This window comes from Triturus cristatus, chromosome 4_1 (assembly GCF_964204655.1).
Source record: "Triturus cristatus chromosome 4_1, aTriCri1.1, whole genome shotgun sequence".
Taxonomy (NCBI): domain Eukaryota; kingdom Metazoa; phylum Chordata; class Amphibia; order Caudata; family Salamandridae; genus Triturus; species Triturus cristatus.
Genome location: NC_140585.1, coordinates 1220696630 through 1220710017, shown reverse-complemented (window position 1 = coordinate 1220710017; position 13388 = coordinate 1220696630). Strand labels below are relative to the sequence as shown.

The 13388-nt window shown below is 46.6% G+C and overlaps 1 protein-coding gene across 3 annotated transcripts in view; it reads left to right on the top strand.

Moving 5' to 3' along the window:
• Positions 1-13388, top strand: part of PIP4K2C (phosphatidylinositol-5-phosphate 4-kinase type 2 gamma) — a 310827-nt gene that overhangs the window by 7401 nt on the left and 290038 nt on the right. Inside the window, exon 1 of one of the 3 annotated variants that reach the window (XM_085654598.1) lies at positions 5727-6157. The exons of 1 other annotated variant lie outside the window; for it this stretch is intronic. In XM_085654598.1, the coding sequence (XP_085510724.1) occupies positions 5897-6157 (261 nt within the window). In that variant the 5' untranslated portion in view covers positions 5727-5896. Of the gene's footprint in view, positions 1-5726; positions 6158-13388 lie in introns of those variants that run through there. One more of the 3 variants, XM_085654597.1, reaches the window with a different exon arrangement.

The following is a 13388-nucleotide window of genomic DNA, read 5'->3' as shown; positions in this document are numbered from 1 at the left end:
TTACTGATTTGTCACCTTTCCATCTCAACCTAGTACCATTGGGTCTATGTGGTTCTATACTGTCAATGACCCCAGATGATACTACAGATATTTTGTTCCAGAAAACAACCTCTAAAACTATACAATTATGATCGCTAAGCACGATGTCCACAACCTTAGGAGCCAGACTCCATGGGACTAGGCTTGAAGACAAACATATGAAATCAATGACAGTGTTAGCCCCCCTCCCTGTAAATGTCGGGATACTTTCTGCAGAGTCATTATTTTTGGTATCCAAAATTTCCATGTCGAAAGCCGCTAAAAGGTGGTTTAAAGAGTCCCCATATTTATTATGAGGAAAATGGAGATCCACATCCCCAAATCGGTTAGTAATTCCGCACGGACAATGACTAGAGAGGGGGCAAACTGTAATATTAAAATCCCCTGCGAAAATAATTTCAAAAACAATTTTAGAACCATTAATAATATCTTCTAGAGCACTGAACAAAGAATCTACCACCGCATACCTGGTACTATCAAAAATATTATTATAGAAATTAATTAAAAGAATATTTCTACCATCCTTCTCGTGCAGCCACAAGATTTGTGCATGGGTCCCCACTAAGACATGCTTCTTAACAATAATGGGAATTTTGATAGAAATCAGGACCAAAAGCCCTCCCTTGGCTCTACCAGAAATGGATGCAGTTGCAGGTAGCTGGTAAGAGATATATCCATTGTACCCCAAAAAGTTTTTACACCAAGTTTCCTGGAAACAGCAGATATCAAAAAGATTAATAAACTCTGGCCAACCCAAGCTCGCTTCTTTTGAAGTTAAGCCAGCAATATTCCAACTAACAAAATGACTTCTAGTTGATAATTCTGTGCCTTCGTCCGGGGGGGAAACACTTGAACACTTGCTATGGTTATTGGTTATATAAGATACTCCTTTAGCCCCCTCAAAAGCAGTACCAGATTCAGTTAACGGGCAGTGATCATGGGGGGAACTAACGTTTCTTATCAGCCCCGGAATAACACTTACTGGTGCTGTGTCACAGTGAACAACCCGGTCTTCACAGTATACTACATCAGAGATCAGTCAGTCATTACAATCTAAACCGCTCAAGCACTGGAACCGATTGGAGTTAACTAACTCAAACCTATTAGGCACATTTGAGGCACTGCCTCCACCCCTGCTAGGAACATTAAGGGGTCTACTAATAACGTGTTGGTAAAAAAACCCAAGTGGTCTAAGAGAAATGCCCTGTTCATTTGTAGGTCGTGAGGTGGCTCTAAGCAAAGTTGTAGTAGCTAGTTGTGGGTTGCTAAAATTAATGATCACACAATCGCCACTAATGCTTTTAGGAGAGTTCCCAATCCAATTGGCTCTGGTAGTAGTTAAAATTTCGTGAGACAGGGCCACTGGGTAGCCACACTCACGATTTAACCAGGCCACTGTTTTATTCTTAAGGGACTCGTGGCTTTCAGGATTGCCCCGAGACCCCTTGTCCGGAAGTGAGGGAACGTTAGTTAAAACTGCCACGTAAGGGGCACATTCCGGGGGTAAATTGGGGCAGGGATAACGATAATTTTTGGGCTTATTGACGATCTTCCAAGGGTTATCCACTACCATAGATAAAGGTGGAATATTAGAACCAACCGCTAAATTCGGTTCAACTGTGGAGTTAGGACAAAGGCTCTCATTAGGGATGTTAAGAGTTTCCGGTTCTGATACCATAGCTGTTACTAGATCTGATGGATCTAGTAGATCTACTCTATTAACCTTAGTCCCTAAATGGTTGTCTAGAAGCCCCCCCAGTCTCTTAATTTCTAATGATAGAGTATCAAGTTTGTCCATTAAAGGCAAGATAATTTTATCAAACTTAGTATCTATCAGACTAACTAGAAACTCTAATTGCTTGGGGTCTAATGTTACTTGAGTATTTTCAACAACAGTAGGTGGGTTACTCACTGCACACTTAGATGGGGGATCCGATCTTTTTTTATTATGGTTCCCTCCTCGTTTTGGAATTGTTGACCTAACAACACCCTTCCCCGATCTTAGCACTCTCTGCACTCTCGGAGCCGGAGAGCATAGAGCTAATGATGAGTCTGACGATTCTGGCATAATCAGGATAGGATCAGGATCAGGTACGGGGATCACTACGGGACGTTGCGAGCATTCAGTATTCACACCACCGTCTACTGTGGCTATTGGTGAAACAATAGCTAAATCTGGAATATTAGGTAGGGAGTCTGAAGGGCACCCCCGGCCCAAAGAAAGTCGTCGCTCTTTGTTGATTTTATCAACGACTTTCACAAGATAACTATCAAGGGTGGCACAATTAGAACGGACAGTCTCCTTATTCAGTGTAGACATCTTAACTTATTAAATAATGAAACCACAAATATAAAACTAAACTAAACACTCTGAAACGCCTTAATCAGACATAATTAATTTGTTATAACAGTAAGTCACTTAAGATATTACCGTACAAACTAGATATATCAGCAACACAATTAATAACCATTAAAAATCAGGTGCAAAAGTGCATTATGACCCAGGTACATACAGATGCAACTCTTTAAATGATCGATTGCACAGCGTCCGGCCCAGCCCAGCCGCGGCCAGCCCCGGACGGCCACAGACGGTCCCGCCCTTGTCCCGGGCTTCTCCCGGCGCCGACCCGCGCGCGATCCCGCGACGCGGAGGGAGCCTCTGAAAATATAGCGCCTCCGGGCGCGTCGTCCAGCGTGTGTGGGCGGGGCTGAGGGGAATGCTGGGGCTTGCGGTCCTACCCTGCGGCAGCCTCAGGTGGCGCGAGGCAGCAGCGGCAGGGGAACCGAGCGTCCGTTCAGAGCCGAGGGAAGGTTCAGGACAGCCCCCAGAAGCCTGTCAGGTACTGTGTCTTTCCTCGTTAGAAGCGTTTTCCCCCCGCTCCACCGAGGGAGCCTCTGAAAATATGGCGCCTCCGGGCGCGTCGTCCAGCGTGTGTGGGCGGGGCTGAGGGGAATGCTGGGGCTTGTGGTCCTACCCTGCGGCAGCCTCAGGTGGCGCGAGGCAGCAGCGGCAGGGGAACCGAGCGTCCGTTCAGAGCCGAAGGAAGGTTCAGGACAGCCCCCAGAAGCCTGTCAGGTACTGTGTCTTTCCTCGTTAGAAGCGTTTTCCCCCCGCTCCACCGAGGGAGCCTCTGAAAATATAGCGCCTCCGGGCGCGTCGTCCAGCGTGTGTGGGCGGGGCTGAGGGGAATGCTGGGGCTTGCGGTCCTACCCTGCGGCAGCCTCAGGTGGCGCGAGGCAGCAGCGGCAGGGGAACCGAGCGTCCGTTCAGAGCCGAGGGAAGGTTCAGGACAGCCCCCAGAAGCCTGTCAGGTACTGTGTCTTTCCTCGTTAGAAGCGTTTTCCCCCCGCTCCACCGAGGGAGCCTCTGAAAATATAGCGCCTCCGGGCGCGTCGTCCAGCGTGTGTGGGCGGGGCTGAGGGGAATGCTGGGGCTTGCGGTCCTACCCTGCGGCAGCCTCAGGTGGCGCGAGGCAGCAGCGGCAGGGGAACCGAGCGTCCGTTCAGAGCCGAAGGAAGGTTCAGGACAGCCCCCAGAAGCCTGTCAGGTACTGTGTCTTTCCTCGTTAGAAGCGTTTTCCCCCCGCTCCACCGAGGGAGCCTCTGAAAATATAGCGCCTCCGGGCGCGTCGTCCAGCGTGTGTGGGCGGGGCTGAGGGGAATGCTGGGGCTTGCGGTCCTACCCTGCGGCAGCCTCAGGTGGCGCGAGGCAGCAGCGGCAGGGGAACCGAGCGTCCGTTCAGAGCCGAGGGAAGGTTCAGGACAGCCCCCAGAAGCCTGTCAGGTACTGTGTCTTTCCTCGTTAGAAGCGTTTTCCCCCCGCTCCACCGAGGGAGCCTCTGAAAATATAGCGCCTCCGGGCGCGTCGTCCAGCGTGTGTGGGCGGGGCTGAGGGGAATGCTGGGGCTTGCGGTCCTACCCTGCGGCAGCCTCAGGTGGCGCGAGGCAGCAGCGGCAGGGGAACCGAGCGTCCGTTCAGAGCCGAAGGAAGGTTCAGGACAGCCCCCAGAAGCCTGTCAGGTACTGTGTCTTTCCTCGTTAGAAGCGTTTTCCCCCCGCTCCACCGAGGGAGCCTCTGAAAATATAGCGCCTCCGGGCGCGTCGTCCAGCGTGTGTGGGCGGGGCTGAGGGGAATGCTGGGGCTTGCGGTCCTACCCTGCGGCAGCCTCAGGTGGCGCGAGGCAGCAGCGGCAGGGGAACCGAGCGTCCGTTCAGAGCCGAGGGAAGGTTCAGGACAGCCCCCAGAAGCCTGTCAGGTACTGTGTCTTTCCTCGTTAGAAGCGTTTTCCCCCCGCTCCACCGAGGGAGCCTCTGAAAATATAGCGCCTCCGGGCGCGTCGTCCAGCGTGTGTGGGCGGGGCTGAGGGGAATGCTGGGGCTTGCGGTCCTACCCTGCGGCAGCCTCAGGTGGCGCGAGGCAGCAGCGGCAGGGGAACCGAGCGTCCGTTCAGAGCCGAGGGAAGGTTCAGGACAGCCCCCAGAAGCCTGTCAGGTACTGTGTCTTTCCTCGTTAGAAGCGTTTTCCCCCTGGAACTCATGATACGCCGATGTCAGCAGTGAGCGTTTAACTCCTTGGATTAACTGGCTGTCAGGTGCAGAACACTTTGTGTAACAAGTCAAGAAAGGTGCATCTCACTCCCAGAATGCATTGCTTATTCGGTAAAGGCCCCTGACATGGAATAATCTGGTGAGGCTGCCTTTTTAATCACTTGTGATGATTTGATGCACACACTAGTGACTATTGTGAGAAAACTAAAATTCACTTTGCACGCTTATGCAGTGTTCTAATTGTAAACGTTCTATGTCCGTAATTAGTAAAATATATTTCACATTTGTATTCCCTTTTCTCTTCATAGAGTACTCTTATTTAAATGTTTTCCCTTCCTGCTGCCACCTTGTGGCAGTATTGAATATTATTACTCTTGCCTGGTTTGTAAAGGTATACCCGTAGAAGTGCAGGTAAGTGCTGGAAAAGCAGGCCGGATGTTTGTGAATAGCCACAAATGTGTCTCACTCACCCTTTTCCACTGCATTGCCTTTAACTCGGTGTTGGCATTACCCTGAGAAGACTCGTCTACTCATCTTAGTGTCACGCACAAATGTAAAGGTTGCCCGTACATTGTGTGACATGTTTTTGCCTGATCACCCGATCACAAACTTTTTAAATGTAGACATTCCACCACTGGGACAGGCAGATAGAAGTTGCCAGCATTGACAGGACAAAAAACAACCTCAAGACATTATTTATTGTTAATACTTTTTTAATATGGTCATTCAGTTGTACATAATGCTTTCTTGGTCATAATCAAGGTAACTAAAATACTTTTGACACTTCTTTATTATAACTTTTCAGCATGATGCAGACTTCTGACAGCACAGCTTAAAGACAAGTCAATATCTGTAGCTAAACACTTATAAGGTCCCAAAGGCTATGCCAATGCTTGTTTACAATCTCCCACTTGTCTACTCGAAAATGTTGGCATGTATGCGATTCCCATGCTATTTACTTGTAATGCTTCACATTACCATACAACATGCCAATGCTTGATTTTTATTTACACTGTGCAGCACATACACACTATCGGTGGGTAAACTTTGCGGCCATCTTGGTATGGAGCAGATCCCGCTTGTACGTGGCGGTGTGAGGTGTGCTTTCTTATCGGCACACCATGATTACGCTCGCAGCCACGCGCATGATACCTGCGTTCTCATGCCACGCGCTATTCGATTACACTTGAGAACGCCCCCTATGGCTGAGCTAGTGCCCAAGGCGGTGGTTGAAGAACTGCCGACGAGAATAGAACTACCGAGTCGAGAAGTACCATAGACATAGAGAGCGGACAAAGCATAGTGAGGGATGTGGTCTGGACGCAGGGAGGAGGGCGAGGGGTCCCGTGTAGCAAGGAGCTTGTCTGTAGGTGGAGGTGAAGGCGGAGGCCGCGGAGGGATAGGGCAGGCGCCTGGTTTCATGGCCTCCTCCACGGCGCCCGTGGGCATTCTAAGTGCCGTTACTGCCAAGACCAAGAGTAAGAAAAAACATTTTGTGCAGCAGAAGGTGAAAGTGTTCCGGGCCAGCCAGCCTCGCCTCAGTGTGCTGATGTGGGGTCTCAATCATTCGGTAAGAACACCGGTAGAGTACAGGGGCTGATAGAGGAACAAGTAGGGATAACTCACTCCAAGGGGTGGAGGGGGGGGGGGGGGGTGTATGTGGTTAATACTTGAAATGAACTACCAAAACGGACGAGTAAGGGAGAAAAAGTACTCGAAAACGATTGAGTGAGACTATGTGGGCATAGCTGTCCAGTTTTCATTGTGATCATGTGTATGACACTTCTATGTATTCATGGTGATTATGTGTGACATTTCAACATCTTGGTATGACACTTTGAGTGACCTACGAGTGGGAGAAAGCAGACATGCCAATGTAACGAGCTACATTTACAGATGACTCGTCTTTTGTGGACTCTAATGGTATATGAGCAGTATTAAAACAAGCATTGGTAATGCATCAGTTTTGCCTTTGTAAGTAATAGCTGTTTTAATCGATCATCGTTTGGGAGAAAGAAAGAGCTCCTTGAGAGATAACACGGGAGGGGAGAGGATGTGGCACTTTCAGTGACCTGGCCAGAGAGGGCATGAAAGAGCAGAAACAGGATTCATATAATTCAAAGCAGTCCCGAACAGGGGCCCTCCAAAATATGTTTGGCCGGGTCTCCTGAAATCCTTAAGATGCCCCTGGGCCCATAATAAATTCATGCAGTCTCTCGCACAAATGTTTTGTTTTTAGAGGTTTAGCAGCGTTGGATTAGTAACGCGGGCACTCTGGCAATGTCTGACGGACCGTATCCGAATTCTAGCTGTGGGCTGCTTTTTTTTAACAGCCTGGGGGCCGATTTGGCAGTTTCTGCGTAGTTCGATGCCGGCAGCGGCCAAATGGGGGTCTGAGTGGCCTTTCTGGAGGCAGATGGGCCTCCATTACCTCCTTTTTAGGTCTCAGCTAGCGAAGGCTGCGCTTGCGCTGTCTCGCTTGCGAGATCTAATGTTTTAGGAGTGGGGCTTTAACCCGCCCCTTTTTTTCCCTCTTCTCCATTGGCTGGCCTCTTAAATGCTGGCCAGCCATTGGAGAAGAGCTTTGTCGCTCCAAACAAGCCCCGTCTTTTTGCGATTCGGGGGCGTGTTTTTTCAATTCTTTCTCTCTGGAATGTAAACATTCCAGCCAATGGCAAGAGGAGAGAAAGAAAACCACGCCCCCGAATCTGAAACCGCCGCTGCGTTTCTCCGAGGCATTTCTGCTTCACCTTGGAGAAAGGCTGTGGTGTGAATGGCATCATCCCCGTTGCTCCTCGGCCTAAACACGGTCCCTCCAGGGGCCCTTCATTTTCTCTACGTCTCTAGTCTAAAGCCCTTGCCGATATGAGCATGTTTATCTAAATGACGCACTGGTAGTAAAAAAACCAGTGCGCCCCTCCTAAGGGAATCATAAATATAATGTCACTTGTGGGCGGGGCCGTTTTCTATAAGCGGCCATATTATTTCCAGGCAAAACGAGGACTTACCAATTGAAAGCAGGAAATATCATGGAGGCGTGGCTCAATTCTAACAGCAGAATGCTTCGCTTCGCCTGGAAGCAACGTGGCAGTCACTCAAGACACTGCCCGCCCAATGCGCAGCACATGGTGCGCAGACCAACGTCTACGTTTTTTATGGTGGATACTATTTTCTCGCGAGAACAACAGATGGCAACCCAGCGTCCATTTCACTCGAAGGGGCATGAAGGCGGCCATGTTGGCATAACTGGGGTCCCTCTGTGATAGTCTCTTCTAAGTGGGAGGTTCTTGTTGTCCATCCGCATCCATCCGGACCGGTGGAACGTTCCCAAACCGGTAGCAGCCATGAGCGGCGGGACGCCCTATATTGGCAGCAAGATCAGTCTGATCTCCAAGGCCGAGATTCGTTATGAGGGCATTTTGTACACCATCGACACAGAAAACTCCACCGTGGCGCAGGCCAAAGGTGCTGGAAATGGGTTTGGAGTTGGGGTTTTAGGCAAGACTGCGAGTAACAAAATTGTATCGGACTATGGTTTGGGGCTGTAAGAGAGGCTTGGGTAGGGGAGGTCAAGGGTTTGGGGAGGGGTGTTTAACTTCCATAGCCTCCTTGTTGGCCTTCCCAACGGGGAGAGGGTGTACTTTTAAATATTTTTATTTGCCCCTAGCCGCCCGCATGGATGTGCTTTGAAACCTCTGGTGGTGATGTGGTCTGCACAGGTGAACTATCACTTTACCCTTTCATATTTTACTTTTGTTTTCAGTGATACCTCCAGCTCTCTCCCAGTTGTATTACTCTCTGCGTCCCGCTATCGATATAGCCCTATCACGTTCTTTGTTTCTAAAAGTGCTTATCAACATCCATGCTTGTTTTTAAAGTGCCACATATAACGGCTTCACTGAATCGTGGCACCTCCGATCCCATGTCATTTCGTTTTCAGAATTGGAGCACTTTAATTGTGTGTTTTTGTAGCCTCTACATCTGTTTCCTGAAAGCATCTGCTGATGTGCAGTGAACTTTTCACATAAATATTTGTGCTTTGGTGTTTCCCTTAAGTACGACTTAATCGGAAAACACTGCAAGTAGTACTGTCTGGGAAAAATATCATTCTACTTCAGCCCCATTAACTTTATTTACTGAGAATGCTATTTACTGAGAATTATATCTACTGATGAAAACTCGCGGTAACTTCATTGTGTACGTCTTTATCGCCTAATGAACAACATGTCAGTTACGTGTATTTGTTTTTCTTTCATGTGAGACTTGAAACTGTACAGGGAGGGTGCAAGTGTCTCTCCCCCTTGCCATATTTGTAAATGATGCTCGTGAGGTAATTATTACCCTTTCTTCTGTAGTTGCTTTTCTCTGTTGGTTTGTAGTCTGACTGAGGATTGTGACCGACTCGTCTATTGAAATAACTCATTTAATCGCTGTAGTAGGCAAAATAAATGACTACTTAACTTGGCTGCAGAAATACTTATTCACGTTCCTTTTTTCACTGGATATATATTTTAGGAAGGGTAGAGAGCTGAAGCTGCCAGTGTTGCAGCAGTGAGCACGATTTGAAAATCTTCACAGAAAGAAAGCGTGGCTATCTTTGTTTGTCGTCTTTCTGATGTATGACATTTCAGTTGCAACAGAAGTTTAAATTCTCTGCAAGGGAGAGTTACGAGATGGTACGTTATAATTAGGGCTCCCGGTTGTATGATGGTTTTTTTTTTTTAACATTTCCGTCTGTATTTATCCATATTTATTTAGTGTTTTGCGGATAAATTTAGTTGTAAAACTGTACACTTCCATATTTATTTAACTGATAAACACAGTCATACTTTGGCTGTTGTGTTTTAGCTATTTAAGCTACCAAATATTACATAACGATACATCCACTGGTAAATATTAGCATTATACCGCAAATATATGTTGACATACCATTATTTAAAGAAATTTCATCCTGTTTTTAACTTCCCATGCTGTCCGTCTTTTCAGCTGTTGGGCTATAATTCATTGAAGACACCACGGAGAGTCACTTAAAAGAAGCTCAGTTTTCTGTATTTAGCCACTTTTAAAAATAAATGCAGACAGAAAACACATTGCTTTCTGTCTGTATTTATCTGTAAAAACGGAAAACCGGGAGCCTTAATTCTAATGGAATATCTTGACGTTTGACTGTGTTTAATATGTGGGAGTATACTAACTGAATTAATTGAAACTGAATGTAGTTTTTTGGGCTGTATACGATTTGAGCCATGCACCCTGCACTTCTCAATTAGCTTGAGAACACATCGGCACACCTTGTATAAACTATTGTTGGTATGGCTACAGTTGAACGATACACGAACAGGCATGCATACACACTTATAGAGTGAAGTGCTGTTTAAAATATTTAACCACTGGAGAACCAAGCAGTTGTTCAAGCAACAAACTACTGTGGGTAATATGGACAACATGTATTGCTAGCTTGAGAGCTGTATGGTGCAGGAGGACTGAAAATGGTGCCTCAAAAAGTTAGTCAGGAAATGGCTTGCAATATAGCCACGCAAACCTTACCTCAGTAATTTCCAAGTAGTGGAAAGTGAATAATGGAAAATAATGCATAACTCAAAGCTATGTCATGGAGGTTGCCTGTACGGAACTGGAAAGTTAGTTTGAGACCCTTGAAAGTGCACAATGGAGATGGGGTTCCTTTGGTGTGCCAAAGTACATTTGTAGATCTTTTGGAAAACATGTGGATCCTGTAACTAGAGCTTGTATCTTAATCTAGGAATACCCAGCAAATTAGGTCCAATGTGGAATCCTTTTTCATGTTTCATATTGAAAGGGATGTCACTATGGTGTACAATAGTTTATGATCCTTCATTTGTTTGATAAGATAGACATATTTCCAGGATAATACAGCGTCACAAATCTTCAGAAGCTTGAATTTACATGGGCACAGCTTGTTGGTGAACAATTTAGAGTTTGAACCCTAGCATGGGCCATTCTGCATCTCTCTCTGCGAGAGAATATTCCACTGCCAGATGCCTCTTCAAGCCTACTAGTAATAACTGCTGTCAGCATATTAGTGGCTTATGGTGTTAAGCAAGTTCCTGACACCAGTGGGTAGATTCTGCTCTCACAGTACGAGTATATTGAATGCCCTTAGGTCATTAACCTGTACCAAATCTATATGTGTAGAAAGTGTGAATTGGATTGCTCTGCTTACGTGCATCATCAAATGATAAGCACATGAGAAGTAGAATACATGTTTTCTGTTGCCTTTTCCTGTGGCATTGTTCCTTAGTATTTTTAGGTCAAGCCTACAGCGCTTGCGCTGTTAAGTGATCTGTTGTAGGTACTTTGTGGAGTCTGACTCCTCCCACGCTTTGGATTGGCTTTCATGTATGTCCTTAAAAAATTGTAGCCTGCAGATGGCAACTGGTGGGTGCATTTTGCACCTTTTCTGGCAAGTTAACTCCCATGGAGTATTACCGCGGGAATGAGCAGGGACGCGCACTATGCTTGCGTGCTGATTACCAGGAAGCACTTCTGAGACCTTTTAACACCTCCCAGCACGTCGTTGAATATGAAGTGAGCGATGACTTGTGTATCAAACAAACGATAAAACTCTGCTCAGGCCCGGATATGGGTCCAGACACCCCCCCCTCTCGGGTTCAGTCGTACCTAATTGGCCTTTCCCTTCCTGCTGACTCGTCCACAATAGGCTCTGTAAATACAGCTTTGGCTGGAAAGAAGACAGAGCTTCGCCACTGCATTTAGCTTAGGTGCAGTTGTCGCCAGGCCCCGCTTGTGGGGGTCAGCCCCACTGACAGGCGTGTCTCGCTCCTCGTGCACTGGCGTCTATCCTCTCGTAGAAGAGCTGGGTTCAGTTTAAGCCACCAAGTTTGGTCACCTAGGGGCTAAAAGCATGTACAGATCAGAGAGCAACAACCCCCTCCTCCTCCAGCCACCACAACCGTGTGGCGGTTTCCGAAGTGCCGGTACCAGTTAAGGGGGTACTGGTCGAGGAACTCCAAACCATACACTTTGAGGGAACGTGTAACAGGGCCCCGCATTTGCGTGGAAAAAGGATGTTCGCTAGCTATTTTAGTCAGCAATACTTTATTTTTATTTTTAAAGCAAAATTAATCTAATACATATTTCAATAATAATGTTCATTTGTTGACAGTAAAAGGTTCAAACAATCTTAAAACGGTGTCCCTTTGACAAGTGGATCACGTATTCCTACACTGTGCACGCAGTGAATTTCCTCTCACAACAGCCATATTGGCGGAAAAAAATATGACACTTTATTATCTGTGACACAGCAGCAGCGTGTGTGGGTTGCTCTATGTGAATGGCTCTGTGTGGGTGGCTCTGTGTGGGTGCAAATGCAATGGGCCTCGCATTTGAGAGAAATTAAGCTATTGCCATTGTAAATAACAATGCCGTTTCTTTAAATGTTTTAAAAACAGAAACATAAACAAAAATAATGTCATGAGCAATGCCAATAGCTCTAACTTTAATAATGCCGAGACTATTGCATTGTAAATGCTTGTTATCAACGGCAGATGTTTCACTCCCTTTGCCTCACTTGTTTTCAGGTGTGTTTCACCTGTGTAACGTAATTGTGAGAGGGACGGGCGGAAAAATAATCGAGTAGGTCTTATTCGTGGATCAATTATGGCGTGATTTATTGTCAGAGAATATAGCAAACAAAAGAGGTAAGTGTCTTTGAGGTTATCCGGGTGGTGGGCGTCCTTCTTCCTTCCTCCTCCAGGCAAGTGGTGACGACGTCCCCGGGTACCGAGGGAGAGAAAAAATACAAGGCGGTAAGTTTGACTGTCTGAAATGCGTCTGGGTTTAGAAAAGGAGAGGTTAACCATCACCAGATCCAGAAGGGAAGGAAAAAGAAACACGGTGTGCACTAGGCAGGGTTTAAGTGCGGGGTTGAAGAAAGAACACAAAGGTACCGGGCCTAAAGAACGTAGGACAATTACATTTCCTGCCCCTTAACTTCAGGTGGCAAGGAGAAAAAGAGCATGGATAGGGAGAGCCCAAATGAAAAGAACGTTTTGCACCCCAACAGGGGTGTGGAATTTATTAAAATATCTACTTGTCCATGGGGCAGGTTGCTTCATAAATCTACTTGTCCTGTAACAAAATCCACTTGTCCCATTGGTGCCATGTTGTGCGGCGACAAATTATGGCAGCAATCTCATTATATAAGAGCTCTTATATAGACTCTCTGATTATGCCTGGGCTCATACCATAATAGTGTTTTAATACTAGCAATCCCTTTATGTTGCTACGTTTCCGCAGATCTACATACTGGGACTGAAGGTAGTGGTAAACAATAGTTCAAGGGTTGGAATGTCCTTTTGAGTCTGTGCGAACCTACTAACTTGCATGTTTTAAGGGTTTTCAACAACTCTTCTCTAATCTTTTCCAATACTGAGAAATGTTGGAAATTTACTCCTGACAATGGCAGAAGTAAACCTTCTTCCAGAAATGGGGAAAAAAGTGGTTGGAGGGAAAATAAACTTGCAAACACTCAGGTGTTCGCATGAGCAAATCTACACATGCACATTTGCTCATGCTAAAATGCAGTTCACAAATATTTTCTAGGAGTACGATCTCTTGCCCTACTGCTGTAAATTCTTGTGAATTCACAAAAGCCATACTGCTGCCCTTAATGCAAGGACATATACCAAGGGTGCACTTTTGAGACTTTCTTTAATAATTGGGCACCTAATTGGGTCTGGCGTTAACCATGATCATTTGTGTTTATTAAAATTCTCTCTCGCTCACCCTCTGTATCAGCT